This window comes from Panthera onca, chromosome A2 (genome assembly GCF_046562875.1).
Source record: "Panthera onca isolate mPanOnc1 chromosome A2, mPanOnc1 haplotype 2, whole genome shotgun sequence".
Taxonomy (NCBI): domain Eukaryota; kingdom Metazoa; phylum Chordata; class Mammalia; order Carnivora; family Felidae; genus Panthera; species Panthera onca.
The window spans coordinates 65,171,389-65,198,440 of NC_138340.1; the positions used below are offsets into that span (position 1 = coordinate 65,171,389).

The 27,052-nt window shown below is 46.6% G+C and overlaps 1 protein-coding gene across 2 annotated transcripts in view; it reads left to right on the forward strand.

The window, feature by feature from the left end:
- The window catches only part of SPMIP7 (sperm microtubule inner protein 7), a 58,819-nt gene extending 32,042 nt beyond the window's left edge, over nucleotides 1-26,777 (forward strand). The window contains exons 5-10 of one of the 2 annotated variants that reach the window (XM_060632082.3): nucleotides 757-824; nucleotides 4,550-4,591; nucleotides 5,808-5,915; nucleotides 14,844-14,951; nucleotides 22,370-22,619; nucleotides 26,448-26,777. In XM_060632082.3, the coding sequence (XP_060488065.3) occupies nucleotides 757-824; nucleotides 4,550-4,591; nucleotides 5,808-5,915; nucleotides 14,844-14,951; nucleotides 22,370-22,619; nucleotides 26,448-26,504 (633 nt within the window). In that variant the 3' untranslated portion in view covers nucleotides 26,505-26,777. Of the gene's footprint in view, nucleotides 1-756; nucleotides 825-4,549; nucleotides 4,592-5,807; nucleotides 5,916-14,843; nucleotides 14,952-20,459; nucleotides 20,696-22,369; nucleotides 22,620-26,447 lie in introns of those variants that run through there. The other variant, XM_060632083.3, reaches the window with a different exon arrangement.
- The last annotated feature ends 275 nt before the right edge of the window (nucleotides 26,778-27,052 follow it).

Consider the following 27,052-nt stretch of genomic DNA (forward strand, 5'->3'; position numbering starts at 1 on the left):
TTTTTAAGAATCTCTCACCTACTTTAAAATATTTTTACATCTTTTGAAAATTGGTCACTTTTTCAACGTATCTTTGGCATTTAATTAATCATACCAGGATCGGAAGTTCTCCCCGGCAAGATGAGGTTCAAAGCTCAGGGTCTGGGCAGGACTGAAAAGGGGAGACCAGCCTGGGGCTGCAGAGAGTGAACCTAGGTGGATCCAAGTGAAACATAATCTCTGGGATGAAAACAAAAATGAGACCTTTTCTGGGGCACATGGGTGGCTTGGTTGGTTAAACATCCGACTCTGGCTCAGGTCACGATCTCACAGTTTGGGGGTTTGAGCCCCCCCATCGGGCTCTGTGCTGACAGCTCGGAGCCTGGAGCCTGCTTCAGATTCTGTGTCTCTCTCTCTCTCTCTCTCTGCCCCCTCCCCACTCATGCTCTATCTCTCTCTCTTTCAAAAATAAATTAAAATGTCAAAAACAAAAAAATGAGACCTTTGTCAGGACTTCAATCCAAAGGAGTTGGATGAGGCAGATTCCAGCTGTGGAAAAACAAACCAGGAAACTGTGGGTCTGAGAGCAGAGCAGAGACCAGAGGGGCTCTGGGGCAAACCCCCAAAGTGTTAAGGATGCTTGGGGAGTGTGTTCTGTTGGGAGCCTGGGGCTTACCATTGATGCGCTGGGGACTGTTAAGAGCGCTGGAGATTATATACGAGAATTTACGGTAACTTGTTCATTAACTATGTCCTTCATTTTCATGCCCATTTTAGATGGTTGGTGGACTCTGGGACAGATTTCAAACAAGATCTTTCTTGGTACCCATCAAGCCAGTGACTTTGTAAGTTTTATCTCCTCATGATCTCGTTACTAAATTTTTCACTAAAACATCTTTTCATTAATATATCTGGTGCTCCATGGGGCGCCTGGGTGGCTCAGTCGGTTGAGCGTCCGACTTCGGCTCAGGTCTTGATCTTGTGGTCTGCGAGTTCGAGCCCCGTGTTGGGCTCTGTGCTGACAGCTCAGAGCCTGGAGCCTGCTTCAGATTCTGTGTCTTCCTCTCTCTCTGCCCCTCCTCTGCTCATGCTCTGTCTCTTTCTGTCTCAAAAATAAATAAACATTTAAAAAAATTTAAAAAAAATATGTCTGGTGCTCCAGCCCACGGGTGAGAGAGGGGCTGAGGGGCGTATCCTCTGGAGAATATTCCAGAGACCTCAGACTTCCATCTCTGGGACAGGAAAGAGAACCCAAATCTGTCTCAGTTGCTCAGCGATACCTGTCTGCCTTTGCTTACACCTCCTTAAAATTTAGACTATGAAATATACCACAACTATTTAAAAATAAATTGTCCTTTAAAAATGAATTTTTATATCAGTAAAAAAAAAAAAGATGAGGTGAAAATGTGCCAAATTATAATCGAGTTGAACTGCCGCGTCTACTGTTACAAATAGTGACAATATTGAGAAAAATGTTGTCTTGTCAGCAAACTTAGATTTTGCCGAGCCGTATTCTAAAAATAATGTGTAATTTTCTTGATAAGGATCGTTTAAAATATGTTTTGCCAATGTGTAAAACATCCCAATATAAAAAATAAATTCCAGTGTATATGTTGAACGGCAGTCATTTTTTTAAAAAAGAGTATGACACTCAAAAAATATAAGACTCTCGAAAACAAAGCAAGCTGATGTTGCTGGTGATCATATTCAAATATCTTTTAAAAGAATAAAGATGGAAGGCATTGGTACCCGTTCTTACATTACATGAGCGCTAACAAAAATACCTTATTAGCATCTTATTTACATCATGTGGTGAAATGGCAGATCACTCACGCAGATGATAAAAATTTGTATTCCAGTTTGTATGAATCATTGCATTTTTTAAATAAGAAACCATCCGATGAATGAAAAGCTTTATGTCTTAGTCGGTAGGCCACATCTCTGAACTTTCAAGAATGCCGCTCATCCTGCAACCTTCGTCTATGCAAAGGTTGCACTGAGGGTCCCACACTAAAACCTGTATGGGAATGTTTCTGCGGCTATGCTCATAGTGCCAAAACCTAGAAACAACAAACGTATCTTTCAACAGGCCAGTGGAAAAGTATACACTGGATAAACATATACATGAGTATACAACCAATATTTTAATGTTTATTTGTTCTTAATAGAGAGAGAGTTATAAGACAGAGACAGAGCACAAGCAAGGGAGGGCCAGAGAGAGGGAGACACAGAATCTGAACGAGGCTCCAGGCTCCGAGCTCTCGGCACAGAGCCCGACGTCGGGCTCGAACTCATGGACCGCGAGATCATGACCTGAGTCGAACTCAACCGACTGAGCCACCCAGGCGCCCCGGTGTGTGTGAATCTTAAATGCATTTTGCTCAGTGAAAATAGCCACACTGAAAAGGTCACATATTGTATGACTCCATTTATATGACATTTAGAAAAGGCAAAACCACAGGAAGGGGATAGAAAAATGGCGGCCAGGAGTTGGGAAGGGGGAAAGGGATGTGCATGGAGAGCCTATAAGGGGAACATTTAGGGTCATGAACTGTTCTGTATGGTTCTGTGATGGTGGCCACATGACTCTTGTGTTTGTGAAACCCAGAGAACTAACCACCACAAAGAACAAAGTTTACTGAAGGCAACGTGAACTAAGTACGTACATGGAAACACCGATACGTATCTACATACATTCCTGCCCAGGGTGCTGGGGGAATCCAGGATGGAATGCAGATTGTGACAAATGAATCTGTGCTACAAATAAATGACATGACTACACTTGAGTGGATGGGGGCAAAACTGGGTGGTCTTAAAAAAGGCTGGGCCCTAGTAAATTTGGAAATAGTATTTTGACCGAAAAATGTAAGGCTAAAGACAAAAGGAATGCATGGCATATAAGCGCTATACTCCAGGTGGTACGTGTGTACCCGCAGGGTGTGTTCCCGCAGGGAAGTGGGTTGGTGATTCTAATACTTCTGACATATAGGGTTGAACAAAATGAAACTTTTGGTGGGTAACAGGAGGCAAGTTTCACGCTGTCAGGAGGAAATACGGGTAAGTAGGGGAGAAAGGCTAAGAGATGATCAGGACGTATCCTGTGAACTCACGTTTACTTTAACACAGATAGCAGATACAGAAATAGACATAAATATGCGGGTATACACAGACTCCTACACATCCACCCATCCCTAGCTCTGTCCGCTCAGAGGACCTGGGAGCAGGGACACCCCAGCAGCCACAACCATACCTAGCACCCACATGCTGGCTTTGAATCACCATTCTCCGATCAAAGAAATTGTGAGACCCTTGGAGAAATGGCTGATTCTGGGGTGGGTGTGGGGAAAATACAAAACAGACCTGGAGTTCCTTGTGAGGCTGTAAATAACGGGGATCTTGTGCAAGTCACTGAACTCCGTGCTATGGCCGTTTCATCTCCACCATGGAGGATTAGACTGGATGGTCAGTAGGATCCACTCAACGTGAAGATTCTGTGTCTCAGCCAACCAGGGGCTTTGCCAAATATTGCCCCACCAATCACTAAGGAGGTGTGCAGCAAAAGGGAAACCTAGGGGGCGCCTGGGTGGCTCAGTCGGTTAAGCGGTTAAGTGTCTGACTCTTGATCTCAGCTCAGGCATTGATCTCAGGGTCATGAGCTGAAGCCCCATGTTGGGCTCTGTGCTAAGTGTGAAGCCTCCTTAAAAAATAGGGGGTGGGGGTAACCCAAGAGGGGAGCCTCTGAAATAGTGCTAAAGAGAGCAACCAAAGGGGCACCTGGGTGGCTCAGTCAGTTGGGCGTCCGACTTCGGCTCAGGTCATGATCTCACAGTTCGTGGGTTCAAGCCCCGTGTCGGGCTCTGTGCTGACAGCTCAGAGCCTGGAGCCTGCTTCTGTGTCTCCCTCTCTCTCTGCTCCTCCCCTGCTCACATGCTGTCTCTCTCTCTCAAAAATAAAGATTGAAAAAAATTAAAAAAAAAAAAAAAGAGAGCAAGCAAAGACATGTGTGTCCATGACACTTGGAGTCAGTTTATCCTGCTTTGGCTTTTCACTTAAAACTACATCTTTAAATCACCTCTGTTTACCATTGCAAACTTTTATGTTATTATTTTATTTTATTTTATTTTATTTTATTTTATTTTATTTTATTTTATTTTATCTTATTTTATGTTATTTTATTTTATTTTATTTTATGTTATTTTATTTTATTTTATTTTATTTTAAGTTTATTTATTTACTTTGAAAGAGAGAGAGAGAGAGAGAGAGCTAGGGAGGGGCCGAGAGGGAGAGAGAGAATCCCAAGCAGACTCCACACTGCCAACACAGAACCCAACATGGGGTTTGAACTCACAACTGTGGAATCATGACTTGAGCCAAAATCCCGAGTCGGATGCTTACCTGACTGAGCCACCCAGGTGCCCCTACATTACAAACTTTTAGAGGTTAATTCCCAGGAGGTATCTCCAAAGAGATTAAATCCCAGGAGGTATCAATAAGAGAAATACTGTAACCCTTGGATGCTTATTAAGTGAACATCACTAATTGCATTGTGCACATTTTCTCTTTCTCTAAGTGTGAGCCCAAGTTCCAGAAGCAAATACATCCCTCTTTATACGTAAGTGATACCGTTTCTTAATGTTTTAAAAATTACTAGATTTACATCTAAATTGTAATTGCTTTCAGCTCAGTCATGTCTGTAATTTATTGTTTAAGACAATTTATACTTTCGAACAGAGTTCTAACGTTTTGCCAGCCCAGAGCCTGCTTAATGTCAGGACTTTCATCACAGATTTGTTAAAGATTATGATAAAAGAAAGAAAGGGGGAGCGGCATTTTTTCTGTTTCCCCAAATTGGTTATTTTATGAAGTAAAATACCCTGGATGCTCCTAATATTGGGTGTTGTCAACCAGAAAGGCTTTTATACTCGATGCGGAAGATACGACGTGCTCCCTAACACTAAGTACGGGAAAATGTGTCTCCTTTTTCTTCTGAGTTTAAATGTGGCTCTCCATGGAGAAGTCGCAAGACTTCTCACCGTGTCCTCACAGTAGTAGGGCTGTGTGGGCCCCCTAATCCCACTCCCGATGGCTTCGCCCTCGTGACCTGAGCTCCTCACACCTCCTGCTCCCGTCACCTTTGGACATTAGGATTTCAACACAGGAATACGGGAGGAGCATAAACCTTCAGGTCATGGTGCCTTGGAACAGAGTAAATCCAAGAAAATGGAGGTCCTGGGCCTTTAATCTTTGCCCTTGCTGCCACCATTACTGTTGCCTCTTCTGCCCTACGATGGAGCTGACTACTCTTTCCAACTAGTGGCCCCAGCAATGGGACAAGGACACTACGCCCTCTGGCTGACAGCACCTCCGCCTTGTCTCAGGGCCCTGAAGGCACATGGCTGGGCGCCCCGGATTCCCAGGCACCTGCCCAGGTTCCCATCTCCAACAGGAGCCCGGTTGGTTCTGGCGGATGCCGGTCCCTGCCTTGCCCCCCGGGGCCAGCCTCCTGTGAAGGAGCCTTCCTGGGCTGCACAAACAGCTTCTTTCTTTGCACAAGAACACAACCCACCTGTTCCTCTCACTCTGGCCCAAACTTCAGATCACAAGAGCCTGGCAGGTGTTACTCTGTAAAAGAGGAAATCTCTTTTCATAGTTTTTTAAGGCAAATTGTTCTATCATCATGGTTATTATTATTGTTGCTGTTGTTGTTGTTTCAGTTTTTCACCGATTTTAGCAAATAAGATTCCCTTTGAATGTTAGGGCACTGTTTACCTCTTCTTCTGTTTTTCTTATGAAGAAACACACGTTTTCTTTTCTTGTCACGCAAACAGGGGTTGTGTGCAGTCTACAAATGCCGATGATGTTGACAACCCCTTTGGAGACATCACATCTCTCGCCAAGCCTCGGGGCTCCAGGATTCTTTATACAAACACAAGTCGGTGAGTTCCACTTGTAATTACTCCCCTTATAGTGCCATTTGGGGTGAAACATGGTGATGGGCTTTATCATAAATGAGGGAATACAAGATGGCCTGCCATCGAATGTAGTTTAAGAAGAAAGACGCCTGCTGTCCCAAAAGAAATGTAGCTCCCCACAAATGAGATCATAATTCTGTGCACTGACGGACTGGGGTGCCTTGATGCACAATAATGTAATATATCTAATATTCCATGTTTTGCATGCATGTAAAAAATATATTCACATAAGCTATAAAGACATTTCATATATTATAAAATTTAAATATTTTATAAATATAAATTTTATATATTTTATATATTTTAAATATTTTGTATATTTAAAATTTATATATTTCATAATATACAAAATATTATATATGGTATAAGTATATTATATCATCTATATTTTATAATATACAAATAATATATACAACAATATATTTTTCTATATAATATACTTATATAATATATAACTTATAACATGTAATATATATTATATATAAAAATTTAATTTGATATGATATAATATAATTTAAAAGTGATAATGTATAACTTATAATTTACGATATACAATATATTATACATAAGGATATAACATAAAGTTATAATATATAACTCATAATTTATAATATATTATATATGAAATTTATAAGATGACATATAACTTTATATATAAAACATATATCATATTATATAATATATTGTACATAGTATATATCTTATATAAAATAAATACAAAATATATTTAATATATAATATATAACTACATTTAATGTATACTATTTTAAGCTATATATATAATGTGTTTATGTATAATCTATATATATCTATATATAGATATATATAGATATATATACATATATATTTGCTTTCACCAATGGGAATATGGGGGCTCAGAGGTCAGTCACTTCCCTAGGACTCACCAGATACAGCTGAAAGTTGAAATCCTGTGCTCTTTTCATGAGCCACTGAGTTGCTGACTGCCATGGATATTATCCCAGCAGTTTCTGCGGGGAGAGACAGACAAACTTGCAGATTTCATGCAAAGCCAAAGTGTGAACTACGACAGTATTTTCAATGTTAATTGATTCCTTGTTTGTTTTTTTTAAACATCAGTTGCTCCCATGAGACAAACAAGTTGCATTTCGCACCAGCTGTCCTTGGAACTTACTCTGTTGCCGGTTAAATTTAAGCAATGCCGTCTCCCACAATGGTCTTAAATGTCCCTGTTACCTTTTCGGACTATGTAAAGTTTTTGACCACTTGGGCAAACTATGAAGTATGTTTCGAATCTAACTTTGGTGTTAAAATATAGTTGTGTAACTTATCTCACTTAACTCTCTACATAACACACCCAAAGGAAAAGGCAAGAGAGCCTGTAAAATGCTCCAGGCACTGTGTTAAGAACTGTGGTTAACATAAAGATACAAAAGACAAAGACTTGGCCCTCACGTAGCTTAAGAATCTGAAGGGCAGATAAACGCTGTACACAAATAATTACGATAAAAAGCAGGATGAAAGAACTCCCCCCAAAAGTTAGCTTAGCGTTTTCGAAGCTCAGTAGCACAGAGAGGTCACTTTCACTCGTGAGACACACGGGATGCGTGTGACGTCTGAGCTGAGTCTTGAGGAAGGATCAGTTGGTGTGATTCTTCCATAAATTTTGCAAGGGAGTTACTGCTATTAAACAGAGTAATTCTAAAGATTTTAAAAGGATATGAGGATGGAACCACCTTAAAAATATCCTACAGGTCTAAAGGTCTAAAGATTTATTTTGTTTTTTTCTTTGGAAATGTGCCTTTAAATTCAGCAACATTTTATGAGACATGCTGGCCAAAGAATCCAAACATATTCTCTTGGGTCATTCCTCCAAGAGAATGAAGAGGGGTTTGGCAAGCATTGTAAGAATTTGATGTAAAACATCCTATTTAGCCTGAATAACTTTGGGCCGGTCTACCTCGGCTTGCTGTGGATTTCTGTTTCTGAGGAAGTGAAATTAAGCGTGGCTCCCGGAAAAGAAATTGAAGACGTTGGTTGCACTTGTCCGATTTGGCCACTAGAGGGCGACCAGGCTCGCAAAGTTTGTTTCGAATCCGGTTTCCATGTTTAAGGTCCTCTTAACCTTTTAACACAAAGAAATGGTTTTCACTTTTATTATGAAATATTAATAGATACATAAATATGTAGTGTCATAGGTAACATATAAAGTGAAATAACAAATAAAAGTATGTGTTTTCCTGCCTCGCTAAAGAAATAGTATTTGACTATTTTAGTACTTTACTAATGACTTCTAAGCCATGTGTGGGTGCCTCCCAGCCTCACCAACCAGATCCCGCTTCCCAACCCAGAAGCCACGAGTCTTTGTGCTTTTCCTTACTTTGTTTTGTAGTTTTACTACATACATGTAGATGTCTAAACAAAATATATTTTTTTAAGTTTTATTTATTTATTTTGAGAGAGAGAAAGAGAGAGACCCCATGCAAGGGAGGGGCAGAAAGAAGGAGATGGAGAATCCCACTGTCAGCACGGATCCCGACACAGGGCTTGAACTCACGAACCCTGAGATCATGACCTAAGCCAAGATCAAGAGTCAGATACCTAACCGACTGAGCCACCCAGGTGCCCCATAAAACATTTTGTTGATGTTACGATACCGCATTGAGCCGAAAGGCAATTCAATATGATGCCATTTGCATAAAATCCAAAACCCAGAAACATATAAACTTACTAACTTTGTGCTAAGGAGAGGATGTGGAAGCACCGTCCTATTCAAAAGCAAGTATCACTCTTCCTTTACTTTCTCATCATAAACTTTCTTAAAGAAAAATGTCTTCCTGATATTATTTTTAGGATTCTCCCCACAATTCATGATACTTAGTCATGGTGGAAATATGAAACCACGTTTCAGACAGTCAAGGCCACCGACTCCTAGTTCAGGTGGTTCCATTGCTGGCATCACCGATCTCCCAGAAAAGAGCAAAGGTTTGTCAAACTTCCCTCATTAATTGATTTTGTTTCCTGGCTACCAAGCCATCTGACATGGCCGGGGTTTTCAAATTGCTGGTGATTGTACTCATCGTTAAAAAAAAAAAAAAAAAAAAAAAAAAAAAAAAAAAAAAAGCTTAAAAGCTATTGTAGAACCAGATCTGATCATTACAGAAAAAAAAAAAATACAGAAAAATTAGTGATGATAAAAAATAGGACCAAACTGTCTTACAAAAGCATACTCGAAGCACATAACTATCGGCGTGCTATGGAACAGCCTGTGCGAAGTCAGGATCCAAAATCCAAAACCCTGCCCTTTCCTGAGAAAATGGAGAGAGCAGCTGGAAATGGGTTTGCAGTGGACCAGCTGTTGGAGCTCCTGGGGTACCCTGTCCTGCATCTCACCTGGTCCAGCCCCTTGTCTTACCAACAAGGAAACTGAGGCGCAGGGGAGGAGACACGCATGCCCTGGTGGGAGAGCCCACTGGAGACGAGCTGGCCATGAACCCGTGCCTTCCGCCCCCACGCCTGATGCTTTCCGGACACCACTGGCCTGTTTTCCTAAAGCAGCCAGGCACCCCCCACCGCCCCCCGACTGGGCTGTCTTCCACTAGGCTGTAATCCTTCATTTCAGAACTTTGCAGGGTTTCACATTTACTGTGCCTTCACCCAATCATCCCTGCGATGAAGCCTTTGCAAATAACGAGCACTTGTCCAAAATGGATCCCCAGGCAGGTGCTGGCCAAGGTCTGACATGGAAGAGGGTGTGTGTATGGGGGGGTGGGGGGTGGTGCCTTCCTGCCCGTTGCCGTGGCGTGTGGCACCTTTAACAAACAAAAAACCCCCAAAGCCTTACCACAATCCAGGTTAGAGAATGGGGCTATGAATAGTAGTTCCTTACGCTGGCCAGCCGACACTTCTGCCTTTTCGGAGGGCTTTCCCGTCTACGCTCTCATTTGATTTTCAAACTAGTGTGGGGAGGCCAGAGGTGTGCCAACAGGTTCTCTCCCCATTTCACAGATGAGGAGGCCGAGGCCTGAGTGCAGGATGTGAAAAAGCCACAGGTCAGTCATCTTGGGAGGGGCCAAGAGCAGATCCTTCTCACCCCCCACCCCCCCGGGCGAGCTCCAGGGGTGGGGGGGGCCTTCTTCCCACAAGGACACGCCCTCTGCCTCCGGGGAAGTAGCGGTTCCGGGGCTCCAGCCTGTGGACAAACGAAGCCTTCCGGCTGTTTCTGTGTCTGCTTCCATTTGGAGAGATTTGAAGACCAGAGAAAGAACAAGTATAGGCACTTGACGAGGATAATGATAAACCTACAGTTGCTGAACAGATCTTGGGGCCATGACGTGTTACGCTCTGAGAAACACGGCCCCGTGACCAAAATGATCCTGGTCCTTCAGCCGCCTTCTCTCAGCCCTCCCTGAGGGCCCAGCCTTGACCCTGCCCAGCCTCTGCCCCTCCTGCTGCACCGTGCCCCGCCCCCTACAGGGGAGCTACAGTCCCCTGACCACAGCGCAGTGTGGCTCAGAGAGCTTCAGTTCAGTGGTCCAAGGTCACATGGCTGGGAGGGGCGGCCCTGAAGTTCACGGCCAGCCTCTCTGACCTCTGACCCTGTGCTGCCTTCTGTCTCCCTCTCACACGAACCCCCACCCCCGCCTTACTTTTCATCGGTGGTCTTTGCCCCACTCGGGTTTTTCCAACCTCTACATGTGCATTAAAAGTGTTCTCATTGATGCGAAAGCCATCAGGAATGGGCCTGGTTGATTTCTGCCTGGATGTGTGCCTGACACAGAACGGCTCTCAGGGCAAGATTGTCGGATCAATTTGAACTTGAACGTGCACCCACACCCTGAATAAATGCCCAGCAGCGGAAGGAAGCTGAGCTGTCCCGCCTGGGCTGGGGGCCCTGGGTGTGAGGGCACAGGGGCATCTCCCAGCAATCTGTCCGGGGCTCCTGGGTCCAGCTGGTTCTGCCACCTGCTACGACCCGGGACTTAGACTTTCTCTAAAACCTCACTTTCAGCATCCATACGATAGGCATGATCCTTAGGATCCACAACGCAGGGTCTGGCGAGAATTAAGTCCGTTTGCACAAGCATTTAAAACAGTGGCTGGGACACAGCGCGCACTCACAGGGCTTTGGTCCTGTCTGTGGACGGGGAAGAAGCTGTCTGCGTGCTGAAATCCCAACCCACATACACCCTGCCTGTGTGCCACATACAACACGCTGTCCCTGCGTTTTCTTTATTTCCTGTTTAACTTTTAATTACACACCATCTGTGCTTTCTTTTCTAAGAGGCTCACTAAATTCCTTACGTTCTAAAATTATTTAATTTGTATTTTATCATGCCAGGTTGAGCCAAAGCAGTTAGTTGCAAACTTAGGCAATAATTTCTTCACATGTGCCCGTTAATGGACAAAATCCAGGCTTATTCCGGGGTACGGAAGAAGGTGTTTAAAGGACCAGAAGTTGTGGAGAAAGATAAAAAAATGAAGACTTCTCTTATTTTTATTCTTTTTTGATTTTTTTAAATGTTTATTTAGTTTTAAGAACGAGAGAGAGAGAGACAGAGCACAAGGCGGGAGGGGCAGAGAGAGAGGGAGACACAGAATCCGAAGCAGGCTCCAGGCTCCGAGCCGTCAGCACAGGGCCCGACGCGGGGCTCGAATTCACGAACTGTGAGATCATGACCTGAGCCCCCCAGGCGCCCCTCTACTTCTCTTATTTTTAAATGAGTTCCTGCTTTTCTCTGCTTTCCCTAAGTGGCGGAAGGGGGTCTTTGAACGTGGAACCAACCCAGAAGTCCACGCGAAAGCCTGCATAGTGTAGCACCTTGAATAGATGTCTCCTGCCCCTAGAAAATCATGTCACCTGTCAGCAGCAGGGCCGGGTTCCCCGGAGGCGACTCTATTCTTGCCAGAAGGTCAACATGTGGCACTCAAGGTGGGAAAAAAGTCCCCTTGTGATATCCCTGAAAAGGGGCAATTTGAGCAGATTTAGAAGCGGAGTGGGTGAGGACTTTCGTTTTCAAATATTTGGCAGTGTATTGAGCAGCTGAATTCTTTTCTTAAGCCTAAGCGGCTTCTCTTTAATTTAGCCTCCTGGCTCATGGTTTGTTGTTATTGGATGTGATGTAACGTAACATTATGTCATTATTATAATGTAATGTCTAATACCACTTGGCGTCAATAACCCGTGCGCCACAAGGCACATATAGCTGTATGATGTTTTCTATCAAGTTCTTCTTTTGATTGACAAAACCGTTCCCTTCCATCTTTGACTTCTTAACTGCTCTAATGGAAGGGCTATGACTTTAGAGGCATTTCAATTCTGCAGGTGTTTTTAGGGGCAGTGGAAAAAAATATCTCACACAGAGGAAGGGGATTTCCTCTGTAACATGCATGGAAGCTTTAAAGAAGGTTTGGGGGAAAGACGTACGCATGAATAATTCTGCCTCGGTTTTTGCTACCTCTCCCTGACATACAGCTACTCTTGAAGAAAATTCCAGCAAATCCTAAAGGGCACTTCCTAGAATTTGGCAGCACTGATTTGATCACCCAAGTCCCTCCAACAGACCTGAAAATGCAACTCTGAAATAGGGATTTCCAAACCTCCATGCACAGCTTATCTAGAATTATCTAGACAGATTTTGAAGATCCTGATTCCCAAGTCACCTCCCGCCCTCCCCCTCCACCCGCACCAGTGAAATCAGAACGTCTGGGGGCTGGGAGTCAGGCATGGGTACCTTTGAAAAATCCCCGTGAGTTTCCAGTATGTGGGGACATTTGGAAACCACTGTCTGAACATCTATATAGCTGGCCTCTGCTGGATAAACCTCATAGGCTCCACCTACCGGGCTCCTATTTTAGAAATTTCTCATTGCTTTAAAATCTTGTATTTCAACTGAAATGAGTTGAGCCCCACCTAAGTGCTGAAGATCCTCTGGTTGCTTTCACATTCATTGAATCCCTTGAATCCCGGAGGAGCCTTAAAGAGGTGAATGGTGTCCTATCCCTGCTGCAGGTGACCGGGCTGGAGGGCTTCCCTCGCTGGAGGAAAATCTCACAGTTGGTTAAGGGGCACGTCAGGCTTGGAAGGGAGGCCTGGGTCCCCGTGCTTTTCCATCACCTCATTTACCTAGTCTCCCAGGATCCAGTAACGTGTACGGTTTCTTCTGCTATTGCCATCGACGTAAATTCCCTTCACTCTGTTAGAGGGGAGATACCAAGGGGCCACACCACGACCCACGTCCAGGGGTTGGGGGGGACACCCAACATCTGCAGTGGGAACTGCTACCTCGTCCCCACCAAACACATCTATAGCTGGCATCCTCACCCCCTCTCGTGGCGGAGGCACTAAGGCACCGAGAGATCACGTCTCCGGTCCAGACCTGCGAGCCGATGGGCCGATTCCCCGGGTTCGAATCTGGGCCCTGACCCTCGGGCACACACCCGCGTCGCCGCCCCCTCTCCGCCGTCTGCCCCCTCCCCTGCCACTGTAAGAAACAACGTCCCTGAAGCCCCGTGCTTTGACAATTTTTCCTCAGGCAAATGGTTCCTGGACATCTCCTTTGGTTGATTGGGTTTGTGGGAAGGCCCCAGATGCAAGCAATGCGCCCGGAGGAACCGCTCCCTTGACCGGGACAGAGGCTCGGCATTGCATTGCGTCTGTGCGTCCATCTAGAATGAGGGACCGCGCCAACATCCTGTCATACTCTCAAAGGAGTGGCCCAGGGATGGGAAACGCCAGCCGCTGAGTGAGCAGAAGGGCAACCTGTTGTCTGGCCCTGTCCCTGCTCCCAGCACATCAGCGGTGGTGATCGTCCTCCCTCCTTTTAAGCCCTGAAAGGATGCTCGGAACTCGAGTCCACAAAGATCATGTTTGAGTGAGAGCCAAGGTTTGCACACAGTAGGTTCTTGCTCCTTGAAATACAGTTTATGTATTTATTTTTCAAATGTTTTATTTATTTTTGCGAGAGACAGAGAACACAAGTGGAGGAGGGGCAGAGAGAGAGGGACAGAGGATCTAAGTACAGACTCAGTACAGACTGAGTCTAAGTACAGACTGACAGCACAGAGCCTGACTCGGGGCTTGAACTCATGAACCGTGAGACCATGACCTGAGCTTAAGTTGGACGCTTAACCAACTGAGGCACCCAGGCGCCCCCTTGAAATACAGTTTAAATTCCCTGTTGTCCCTCGCTCCTGAGGCCAAGGCCACAGGTCTTAAGCAGCAGGGGGGAACTAAACCCACACAGCCCCACTCCAGCCTCACCTCTCCCTCAGCAAATAATTTACTTAAAGGCACTTGTGTGCAGGGGCACCTGGGTGGCCCAGCCGGTTAAGCATCTGACTTCAGCTCAGGTCATGAAGTCAGGGATCGTGAGTTCAAGCCCCACATCAGGCTCTGCTCTGGCAGCTCAGAGCCTGCTTGGGATTCTCTCTCTCCCTTTCTCTCTGCCCCTCCCCTGCTCACTCACCCTCTCTCTCAACATAAATTAAAGAAAACGAAATTACATGAAATCAGGAATGCAGTATAATAGCGACAAGAACATATTATTTTCAAATCACGGTCATGTGTCTCCTAGTGCTGGAGTCAGCACGACAGAGTCACATGTGGGGCACAGGTTGGCTGTCCTGCAAAGAACCAACGTCTGCCTTCAACAGGAGACAGCTCGGCCGCAAATCACGTCTGTAAAATACATGCCAGTTCAAAGACTAGGAAAACACGGCTGGAAAGAAGTTTCTACAGTCCTAGAGTAGGGCCACTATCGGGGCATCTCCAAGTCAGCATTTCCTGTTTGCCGGCCCGATTTCCAGCACCTTCCTTTGCACCTTTCTACGTGGGTGCTGGTGACAAGGACTCGTTCACAAATGCCTGTTTTCATTCCCTCTCTCCCCCTCCCTTTTAACTCTTTCCTTCAGCTCTGCCAATATTCCAGGATACACCGGTAAGGTTCATTTCACAGCCAGCCACCCAGCAAATTCTGATATTCCATCAACGGCCCCATCGCCAGACTCAGGAGTGCACCGGTGAGTATTAAGTCCCATCACTCAGGGCGTTCAGAGACTCCGGGCGGGGCGGGGGAGGGTCCTCATTATGGTCATTCCGCTAAAGAACAATTAACTACAAAGAGCAAATTTACATCAGGGTGTCAAATCCAAAAGACAGAAGAGTTCATTTCCCTGCTGTGGTGGCGAAAAGGAGCCCCGTAGGAAGATACTCGGCCGCGTTAGGTAAACAGCAGGCCTGCCTCTTGGACTCACAGCTTTGCACACACACGACCCTCCTGCATCGACACCGGAACACGCCTGGGTGCATGGAACACACCCCATGAGACGCACGTTCGCTTCCCCCGAATCGCCGCCTTCCGTTTCAGAAGAGACAACATTCTTTTGAAAGTCGACATACGGTTTTAAACACCGTTTCGCAAATTGAAAGCCGGAGACGTTAGATAGAAGGTTATCGCCGACCCCGTCATTCGGAGCTGCCTGAGAGGAGCTGCGCGCTGCTGCTCGTTATGACTCAAATTTGAAAACATTTGATGGAAGTCCCGGCCTCACAAACAAGATGACGGTTTTGAAAAATGCAAACTCAGAGGTCTTAACCAGGTCCAGTCGCTGGCTCCCGCAAAGAAATAAACTACCCCAGTAGGTCCCTGTGCATCCTGGAGGCGGAGGGAGGCGGCGCTCCCTCGCTACCCCCCAGAGGGTGCCTTTTCTCCTTTTGGTCTTAGCAAACATTTATTGGGCATCTGCTCTGGGCCCAGGTGCTGTTCGAGGCACTGAGCGCCCGGGCTGAACAGACACGAGGCTCGCTTTCAGGACCTTATGTGCCGGTGTGACCGACAGAGGGCACAGACGTACACAAGTCACTGGGGGAATAAGATGATTTCAGCAAGTGCAGTGAAGGAGAAAAGGCGGGGAGACGCTGTAGCCAGTGCCTGGACAGGGTGCTGATTTAGCTCAGCGGTCAGAGAGGGCTTTCTGAGGAGGTGACCCTCAGGTGGGTGTCCTCCCGGGTTTCTTACCTGTTCTGAAAGGCAGCAAGGGTAAAGGGACTCCTGGGCCCAGGTGGGCAGTTGGTATGGCTGTGTGCTAGTCCCCAGGAAGTCACAGGAGTTAGACCCAGTTTGCATGGAGCTCACGGGCTAGCGGTGAGCAAGAAACACACCGCTGGAGTCCGAGAATGACAAGTGTCACCACAATCGTGTCCCTGACGTGGGTGAGCTCTTCCTCTCCACCGGGCTACCCAAGTGCTTTGCGCTTAACTGACCCACCTCCCCAACCCAGAAAGCCTGTGAGGAAGATGCTCTTGTTTTCCCGTTTTACGGGTGAGGAAAGGGAGGCAGACACAAGGTTCTAGGTGAATTCTAGGAAGGCTTCATGGAGGAAGGGTTACTTTGGATGAGGGCCCTTGGTCTCATAGATATTTGGGGGGCCAGGCTGCGTGTGGCAAGGCTGGCTTCCTCCAGGGATCCCACACACAAAGGCCCTCACTACGCAACTGTGGACCACAGGAGAGCCTCGTGTGGCCCTGTGTCTGAGGCACCCAGATCATTCCACACCCTGTGCACAGGACCCGGTTCCTCAGGCAGGGACCAAGAGGGGGACGTGCCTGCTGACACAGGGCTTCCTCAACTGATCTAAATTCTGGGTTTGCTGATTGCTTAGGCTCTGGGCCATCTGACGAGATGCATTTTGAAGGAGGACATTGGCTTTCTAGGCTAGTGTTTTGCATCCAACCAGTTTTCTCTCAAGACACATTTTCAAAGGTCACAGGTCCAGTCGCAAAGGCAGGACTGACAGAAATTGAGACAATTAGTGTAATTTTATTTCATTGAAGGGCCCAAGGAAGCAATGGCACAATTAAATGCATCCTAATGTCTGTCGTAAAGACGTAGCTCCCAGAAGGCTGGAAAAACACACCGTGTCTGAGCGGTTAATGATGGAGGAGAGGCCCGATGATGTTTTCCCAGGGCAATGCCAACCTTATTCATCTCTTGCCTTCTTCCTTCAGGATCCACCTTCTCTCCCCAAACGTCTCGGGCCGCATCCCTGACGCCCTGTTGGTATAGCATGTTTCCACAGCCACAGGATCTAGCTGTCCAGTGTTCTACTATGTCCCAAAGAAGTCTGTATTTCTTTTTTTATTTTTTTAAAATGTTTATTTACCATTGAGAGACAGAGAGACACAGAGCATGAGCAGGGGAGGGGCAGACAGAGACGGAGATACAGAATCGGAAGCAGGCTCCAGGCTCTGAGTTGTCAGCACAGAGTATGACGGGGGGCTCGAACTCGCAAACTAGGAGATCATGACCCAAGCTGAAGTCAGACGCTTAGCCGACTGACCCACCCAGGTGCCCTGAAGCCTGTATTTCTAAGTGGAAAACATCCTCCACTGTTACTGCTACTGTTATGACTATTTCTAGTGTTACCAGTGCTGCTCCTGCTGTTGCTAATGTTACTACTGCTGTTCCTACTTGAGAAAAGAACTTGAGTCTTCAGCCACACCCTCCAGCCCAGGTTTAGGCCCCTTGCTGACCCCCCGGGAAGCCCCCACACTCGCCCCCCATATCCTGCACACACACCACTGTCATCTTGCTGCCTCAGAGTGGGGACCGAGGACCCTCCGAGGCAGCTTCTCTGGGGTTCTTATTCTTGGGGTTCACAGAGGCTCTGGAGACACAGAGGCAGCACCCAAGGGTGACAAGGAAGCGACCAACTCCTGTTGGGCCAGGTGCCCAAATCTCCATCCCTGTGCCCACCCCTAATGGCTGCACCTGCAGGCACTGGGGCCAGGCAGTGAGGAAGCGGTGGGGTGCTCAGATTTTACAAAGCACTCTCTGGGGTGCCGGGTGGCTCAGTGGGTTAAGCATCTGACTCTTGATCTCTGCTCAAGCCCCATGTCAGGCTCTGCACTGACTGTGTAGAGCCTGCTTGGGATTCTCTCTCTCTCTGTCTCTCTCTCTCTCTCTCTCTCCCCCCTCCCCCCCCCAAAATAAATAAATAAGCATTGAAAAAATAAAAATAAATAAATGAAGATAGAAAGCATTCTGTAACATGAGGAGGCACCCGTGATCAGAGAAAACCGGACCTTGGAGATTCTCCGTCATGAAATATGTCCTCTCAATTTTGTGACACCATATGTCCTGTAACTTTGCTAGAACTTTCTTGTGGAAGTGCGAGTCCGGGTCGGGTCTCTGATGAGTATCTTGAGAACTGAGTGAGCTGACTTCCTCCTGATGGCGTCTGCCTGACCCTCTGCGTCTTTTCTGTTGTTTCTGAGAGGCTGCATGCACACGGGCACGCGCTGGGCACTCCTGGACCCGGGCTCCGGCATGCACCCTCCCTGCCGGCCTGGAGCCCACCTCTGCCGCTGCCCCGTGGGCGCCTGCAGCCCACCCCCAGGCGAGCCGGTCCCCTGGCCTCTCCCCCACTCCCACATCAGAGCCTTTTCTCCCACCAGGGCCTCCATCTCCTTCCCCCTCCAAGACGAGTTCTTTCTTCCAAAAGCTTCATCCTTCCCTCGGAGCGCTTGGCCCTCTCTAGCCCTGCCCCCCCACTCTTGCTTGAGGAGAAACCCAGCCACCACTCCCCACCCCAGCTCCTCCCTCCACCCCCTCACCCCCTCCCCCCACCCCCGCCCCACCCCAGCCACCTCTGTGCTGTAGAAATCAAAGATGTCCTCTCTGAGCAGACATTTCTCTGCCCTCCTTCCTCTCCCTTCTAAGCTTCTTTCAGAGGGAAACACCCAGTCTCCCTTTCCAGTCTGCCTCCCGCACCCTCCCCACCCACTCTCCCTCATGCTCCTGCAGTCTGCATGCAGACATCGCTGGTCAACCAAAATGCACCTGCCCCCAGACAGCAGGCTGGTTAAGACCACCAGGAGAAGAGGGGCCGTGCACCCCTCGTGGTGCAGAGTTCCCGGTGGGAGACCATTGTGCCGGGTTGGGATTAAGTGAGCTAGGCCTTGAATGCCAATGCCAAGGGGCTGACGTCCATGTGGTCCCAGTAACAGGTTTTGAGCCAGGTGTACAGGCCCCCAGTTGCATTTTAGAGTGGTATTGAGACGAGACGCAGAACAGCAAGGAGGGAGAGGAATGGATGAGACTGAAGTGAGGGAGAGCGCAGGGGTGGAGGAGACGGGGGTTGTGAATCTCCCATTCGGAGAGCATGAGAATGCACACAGGGGCTTCTCCTGCCTGCCGCTTCCATCACAGGGCAGCGTCCCCTGTGCGTTCCCTCATGCCGCAAGGCCACCTTCACAGAAGCTTGAGTTTGCACCCCAGCAGCCATTTTCCACGACACAATAAAAAACCATGACTTCACGATAATCATAGCGTGTTTTTTTTAAATTTTTTTTAATGTTTATTTATTTTTGAGACAGAGAGAGACAGAGCATGAACGGGGGAGGGGCAGAGAGAGAGGGAGACACAGAATCGGAAGCAGGCTCCAGGCTCTGAGCCATCAGCCCAGAGCCTGACACGGGGCTCGAACTCACGAACCGTGAGATCGTGACCTGAGCTGAAGTCAGACATTCAACCGACTGAGCCACCCAGGCGCCCCTATCATAGCATGTATTAAAAAGCCACTTTGGGTTGAGTTGCTGTGCACTCCGTAACTTTTGCCACGTATGAACACCGCATTCTGTGTGTGTGTGTGTGTGTGTGTGTGTGTGTGTGTGTGTGATTCAAACGGCAGCAAAAGTGACCCTGGCTGTATGCAGTCGTTCAAGAGAGTTGGCATGGCCTGTGTCCACCCTGGGAAGACCGCCTCTGGGCATGAACAGTGATTGGGAAAGCATTGTTTGTGTAGCGTTCTACGTATTTAGTTATCTTCTTTCAATTCTTGCAACACAGAGAGCATTTTTCCCGCTGGGTAAATGAGCCAACGAAGACACATGTGAGGTTGAGCATGTCCTGTGAGAGCAGTCAGCTTAACCCCGCTGGCAGGGGGAAACCGAATCCCAGCCCTGCGTGTGGCCGGTCCCACCCTGCCCTGAGCCTCTCCCTAAGAGCCCTGTGCCCTCCCACGCCGCTCTCCCTGTACCCCTTCTTCATCTACCAGCCTGCTTTCATCACAACCCACTTAACTCCTCCCTGACATAGACTGTGGGAGGGGAAGGTGGGGAGGACTTCCTTCCCCAGCCCAGAGAGGTGACTCTTCCTCTCTGTTCCCGTTGTCCCAGCCTCACCCGCACAGAAGCTTCGTGCTGTAACTTTTGATTACTTCCTTTTGACTACATTTTCTATATTCTTAGCGCCTACTGTAATTCTAGGCACAGAGTAGACTTTCAGTCGATGAAACTGATTGCAATGCTACGCACATAATGCAATAAATGAAACCGAAGGCAAATAAAGGAAATAAACGAAACGATGCACACAAGGATGAATCATTCCCAGTCTCCGTGTGCTCTCCTGACCCTCATTCTCCACCCTGAACATGTGTCTCACTGGAAAATAGATAAGGTTATGTGTTTTTATGTTTATCGTATGGGTCATTTTCTTTCTTTTTTTTTCCCCTGCCACCCTGTGACAGCATCTTACGGAAAGAAATGGCTGTTGACCTCTTCCGTCACCAGGCACCGCTGTCTCGAATGGTCACAACTGTAAAACCCTACAATCCCTTCAATAAGAAGGACAAGGAAAGTGTAGGCTACTGACAAATGCCTGCCCTCTGAATGGGACTTACAATCTTCAGCCTTGGGGAGGCACTGTGCATGGTGCAATGGGGAAATAAAAAAAACCCAGGCATGTTCTGGGTGTGTCTGTAGAGGTCTGATGAAATCCGGGGTTCTTTTCTGCCTGAGGCAGAGTGTCCTGGACCCCAACCTCAGTTCCTTGCCTGACCAGGGCTTGGAATGCCAGCACTCCATGACGGCAGCCAAGGTTTTCGGGAAGCCATCAGTAGCAATGGTTCTATTTCTAGAAGATTCCTCTTTAGAGTTGGAATGCCAGGCCTACCTAGAGGGTTCATGTCTTGACCAAGTTAATGCAGTGATTGTAACTGTAGAGCATAGATCACAAAGTTGGTTACCATAGACTATCCAATCAAAACCCCATATGTTCTGAATGGGAAAACTGAGTGGCTGGGAGAGAAAGTGGGGGTGTTCCTTCCATAGAGGGCATCACACGGGGGCAAGATCTAGGATAAAGGACAGAACCATCCCTTGCCTGGCTGTTGTATTTCTCTTTCAGGAAAAAAGAAGCAGGGGCACCTGGGTGGCTCAGTCGGTTAAGCGTCTGACTTCGGCTCAGGTCATGATCTCGTGGTTTGTGAGTTCGAGCCCCACATCGGGCTCTGTGCTGATAGCTCGGAGCCTGGAGCCTGCTTCCAATTCTGTGTCTCCCTCTCTCTCTGCCCTCCCCAACTTGTGCTCTGTCTCTCTCTATCAAAAATAAATAAAATGCAAAAAGAAAAAACATTTATAAAGAAAAAGAAAAAAAGCATCCCCGCAGGCTCCATGAGGCCCAAGGGACAGAAGTGACCAGTCCCATCTACTTTAGGGTCAGTGTGTGGACCTTGGCCAGACAGAGCACCAGCTCCAGAATCACTCAAGGGTGAATGTGGGCCATACAGGACCCCTCCAGCCTCCCAAATGTAGTTTTACTGGTATACATGTAAAGTTTATTTATATCTGCCTACCCATATCCATAGGTCCTGTCAAGAGTTTATAACGTGCTCTCTCAAATCTTAGCTCATTTGACCCCACAACCCCCCGCAGCAGGCATTTTACAAATACCTTGCTACTTGATGAAACAAACAGAAACAGAAAAAAGGCGGGGGGGGGGGGGAGTTCACCCTATGTTCCTATATGTTCCTAGGCTTTTCAGAAGGATTTTTCAGGGTTTCTTCCTGCTTTCTTCTTCCAAGGGCTTCCAAGAGATAGCATATCAAGCAAACGTGTATAAGCTCTGCTCATTCCTTTGAAAAAGGGCAAAATTGGCTGTTTTTGTTTGGGGATGGGGTATTGCCTCAGTCGACCTCTACAGATCTGGATGTTGGCTCCCCAGACCCTCTGTATGAGCTGCCATTCCTTCCAGAACAGGCAGGAAGGCACACGTCCATTTGTCCTGGGAAGTTGACTTGCTTTCACAGAAAAGGAATGACTTCACCTGAACCTAATCTCGTGGCCTAATTATTCTCAGAACAAGCAATTCTGTTTGAAAAAAAAAAAAAAATCAGACCAAAACAGAAATCTTCATCTCTGGAAGATTCTCACCCAAACACAAATGGGAAGGATTAGCCCTGTCCAGGAAATAGATTAATGCAGGTATCAGAGATTACGTTCTGTGGTAAACATCCCTGGCAGGCCACTTTGTCAGGAGGCGTTATCGCTCAAAGTCTGAGGCACCTGTTTGTTCTTCTGGGCTTTTCTATGGCAGAGCACCAGTGGCACCTGATCTTGGCATTCTGCAGGCTACGATAACCATTTCCATCCTCTACAGTGCAGGTAACCGGACACCTATCAGAGCGCCGAGCACCTTCCAAGCTGCTTCTAGAACGATGCTGGCTTTGTCCGCAGCATCTTCAGGCAACAGCCAGCACGAGAGACGAGGAAGCACTTCTGTTTGCACAAAAACTAGCTCAGTCTGCTTTCTCATGAAGACAATTAAAATCCTGCTCACCACAGATCTAGAATCCCAGGCCGACATAGAAATACCAGCTGCTAGAAACTCCTGGCCTGTGCTTGTGAGGGTAAGTTGTATTATTTGGGTTTCCCTGGTCAGAGTTCAGTGGAAACTCATAAAAATCAAGGGCAATGGCTTCAGGGATAGTCACCTGCTCTTCAAGATCTGAACTCTGGTCTTGGATTATTCTGATGCACTGGGAGCCAACATATCTACACCTGCTTAGATGAGCCATTTCCCTTGGCTCCCTTCCTTACAGCACAGGATGCCCTACATTACTCTCTTGGCTTTTATCTATCCCCAGGGATGGACCAAACACAGAGAACCTTAAAGTTTCCATAAAACTTAGGTGGCAGAGAATGTTCAAAAAATTTTAAATCTTTCACCCATAACAGAAAATGCATGCTAAAATGCATATTTTAGAAGAAAAAGATATGACAATTATAAACTATTATAAATACATTACTCAAGCTCGATAATATGAAAAGTATGATACCCATGATAGAGGAGAGGAAATCTAGAAACAAATGGATAAAGAAATTATGTTAACCCCCCGAGTACAGGATATATTTGTTTGGATAGATGATATTGAGACAACTACATAGAATCAAAACAGAAAAATAGATCCATCCAGGTCCCACCCGTAAGTCAAAAGTAAGTTGCACCCATAAATCAAAAATAGAGCTTCAAATGGGTAATTTACAGCCTCAGATTACCTGGAATTTCAGGAGAATTGGTTTATTAGGTGGAGGAAAATTTTTCCAAAGACCACTGAAGCCAGAAATTATGAAGAAAAAAAATAACTACTTTAACTTAAAAAAACAACACCAAAATCTTTTTAAGAAAAACTTGTTGACAAAATATGTCAGACAAAACTTCATATCCTCACTGTAAAAACAGTCCATGTTTGGGGAATGAAAAAGACTACACCAATAGAAACAAGGCAACCAAGGCAAAAGACATTAACAAGTACATTAAAAAAATAACAACTATAAATGGCGGGGTGCCTGGGTGGCTCAGTCAACCAAGCGTCAGACTCTTGATTTTGGCTCAGGTCATGATCTCACGGTTTGTGGGATTGAGCCCCACGTCAGGCTCTGCGCTGACAGTACGGAGCCTGCTTGGGATTCTCTCTCTCCCTCTCTCTCTGCCCCTCTCCTGCTCACACACTCTCTCTCCCTCTCAAAATAAGTAAACAGTAAGAAGAAAAGAAATATAAATGGCCAATGGACAAAGAAATATTGACCCTTCAGGAGTATTAGAGAAATGTGGTATTTCATTTTCCACCCACGGATCAGTACTGGTAAGACAAGACCCATAGCTTTGTTTTCTGTAAGTAGGATTTGACAAAGCTAAGCCCCTCTCCAGAGGGCCCTCGGCAAGATGTTTCCAGAGTTTTCCAAGTGGCCAAGGTTCAAACTCAGCAATTTTCCTTTTAGGATTTTGTCAAGCAAGTAATTACGCCAGTGAGTAAATATGTTTATATAAAGAAATTGAAAGTGTGGCAACTTATGACAGAGAAGAATTAGAAACAACTTAATACCAATTGAGAGAAAATTTAATAAATTGTGCTACATGAATAAACTAAATATATGTGTTTAAAAGATAGTGGACGTCTATATTATCATGGAAAGATATACATGCAATTATTGGTACCTGTAAAAAGCAGATTTTACAGAAGGGCGCCTGGGTGGCTCAGTCATTTAAGCATCCGACACTTGATTTCAGTTCAGGTCATGGTCTTGCGGTCCATGGTCTGAGCCCCACGTTGGGCTTTGTGCTGACAGCTTGGAGCCTGCTTGAATTCTCTCTCTCTCTCTCTCTCTCTCTCTCTCTCTCTGCCTCTCCCCCGCTCACGCTCTCTCTCTCTCTCATAAATAAACAGTAATAAATTATTTTAAAAGCATATTTTACAATAGTACATATTTAATTATCTCATTTTCATTTCAAATGGCTATGCAGAATAATGTGGGGAGATGTAAAACACATTAGTAGTAATTCTGTATTTTTATACTGTTGTAGTGACATGTGTTTCTTTAAAACTGGAAAATTTGAAAAGTTGTAAGACCCTATCCCTAAAACTCTCCAAAACCCCTTAAAACAGAAACTGTGAGAATTTTTCCTTTATGAATTTAGTACCAGGAAGATATTTGTCCCTCCTGCAGAACTGGTGTCCGAGTAGGAGAATTATGTAAGCCACCTACCTCAACCTTTTCTAAAATTTGGTGGTTTGTCATATAGGTAGGTGTGAAATTACATAGTTACCCTAAATGGAAAATGCTAAAATGGAAAGTGCTTCCATTTTCCCATGTCTGCCAGGAAGCCCAAGGCCGAATTCAATCAGTAGATTAACTCAGAGATGCTGACAAACTCAAGTCAGGGTTCCACGTTCAAAACCGAGAGCCGAAGGAGCCTCCTGAGTCATTCTGGGACGTGCTGCCATCTGAGAACCTGACTCTGTACCTGCTTTTTCCCCTCACCACAGAGTTTCAGATTTTCCTGTTTCGATTATAAGATCCCCCTGATATTAGGAGATGCCTAACCCTTGGGGGAAATCAATAGGTCACAGATCACATTAGACATGCTTAACGTGTTTCTCGTTAGTTTCCCCGCACCAGAGGGAGCACTGACCCATGGAAGGAAAACCCACGCCTGGGCAGTGCAGTGAAAACTACCCCACTGTCTTCGTGGTCCATCACCCTCCCGCCCTGATGCTGCTGGGAGGAGGTTGTCACCAGGAGAGGTGCCGATTACCTGGTGGAGGCCTAAACTGACCACCCAGGATTATGTTGTAATAAATGAAAATTTTCTTTTTAAAAACATTTTTAAGTTTATTTATTTTGAAAGAGACAGTGGGAGTGGGGGGGGGGGAGGGGCAGAGAGAGAGAGGGAGAGAGAGAATCCCAGGCAGGCTCTGCGATGTCAGCCCAGAGGAGCCTGATGTGGGGCTAGAAGCCACAAAACCATGAGATCATGACCTGAGCCGAGACCAAGAGCTGAATGCGTAACCGACTGAGCCACCTAGGCACCCCTAAATGAAAATTTTCTAAATGAGCTCTACTTGTTCCCTTTAGTCTAGGCCAGACCGAATTATTCTCATCTCTGGGAATCACAGAGTTCTGCATTATAATCAATACACCGCTAAAGAAGAAACCTGCTAAATAGTTACAATTAACTGGGGTGCCTGGGTGGCTCAGTAGGTTAAGCGTCGGTCTTGGGCTCAGGTTATGATCTCTCAGGTCATGAGGTCTGGCCCCGTGTCGGGCTCGGAGATCAGAGCTTGGAGCCCCCTTTGGATTCTGTGTCTCCTTCTCTCTCTGCCCCTCCCCCACTCACACTCTGTCTCTCTCTCTCTCTCAAAATACAAATATTAAAAAAGTAAATAAATAAATAGTTACAATTAACTAAGGGACCAGTGTGTTTCTCTGCAAAACATATTTTCAGGATCAATTTTCAATTTTAATTTTAATTAATTTGTTTTTTAAAGTTAATTTATTTATTTTGAGAGAGTGTGTGGGGAAGGGCAGGGAGAGAGGGAGAGAGAGAGAAAGAGAGAGAATCCCAAGCAGGGTCCTCGCTGCCAGCGCAGAGCTCGACTTGTGGATTGAACTCACAAACCGTGAGATCATGACCTGAGCTTAGCCAACTGAGCCACCCAGGCGCCCCAGCATCAATTTTCTAAACATCTGCTTCGAAGGCGGTGTTTTCTAATTTCCAGTCTCAGTGAAGAAGGTTTCAGAATCAGCCTGAATGGGCTCCAAGTCTCAGCTCCCACACTCTCCAGGTGACCCCTCCCTGCCCCGAGACACAGCTTCTGAGAAGAAAAGGACAGCAGCCCGACAGACCCATTTTCCTGACTTTGTGTTCACGGCAAATCCTTGTGCTTTCTATCTAGATGCTCTACTGCGGTCTTCTCGAAGCACTTGTATGTTTTCCTTCTGGCTGGTTTTGAACGTGCTCACAAGTGCCCTCTGCAGAGCACATCCCATCTTTCAAAGCTGGTTCCTCACACTCTAGCGAAAACCAACACTGAAAGGTCGTGCCGCCCTGTTCACGGGACCCGCTGGTCATGATGAACAGGAAGAGGCTGCTTTCCTGTGCCGCCCACCCAGAGTGGGTCTCCGGGGCAAACCCCACAGCTTCTACTTTGTCAACCGTAAATGAAAACAGCTTTACCGCCTCGCTTTCACACTTTGGACATAAAAGCCACGAAGTGTCAGTAGAAATCTATGTTTCCAGTGTTGGCAGACTGTTTTCATGTGTCTTTTGTGGGCAGCGCCACAAGATACAACATAGAGGAGGCTCGTCAATGTGCTAGGGGGTTCAGAGGGGGCCGGTGCGGGGTCCCTGGGGTCATAAGGTCCTTGGCAGGAAGTGTCCAGGGGGTCTGCAGGGAAGATCGATGTTGGGAGGGGGGGTGATCCAGGTCTAGGCAGGCCCCCAGGCAGGGTTGGGAGCTTCCGGGCAGGTCAAAGCAGGGCCAGGGAAAACCCAGTCAGA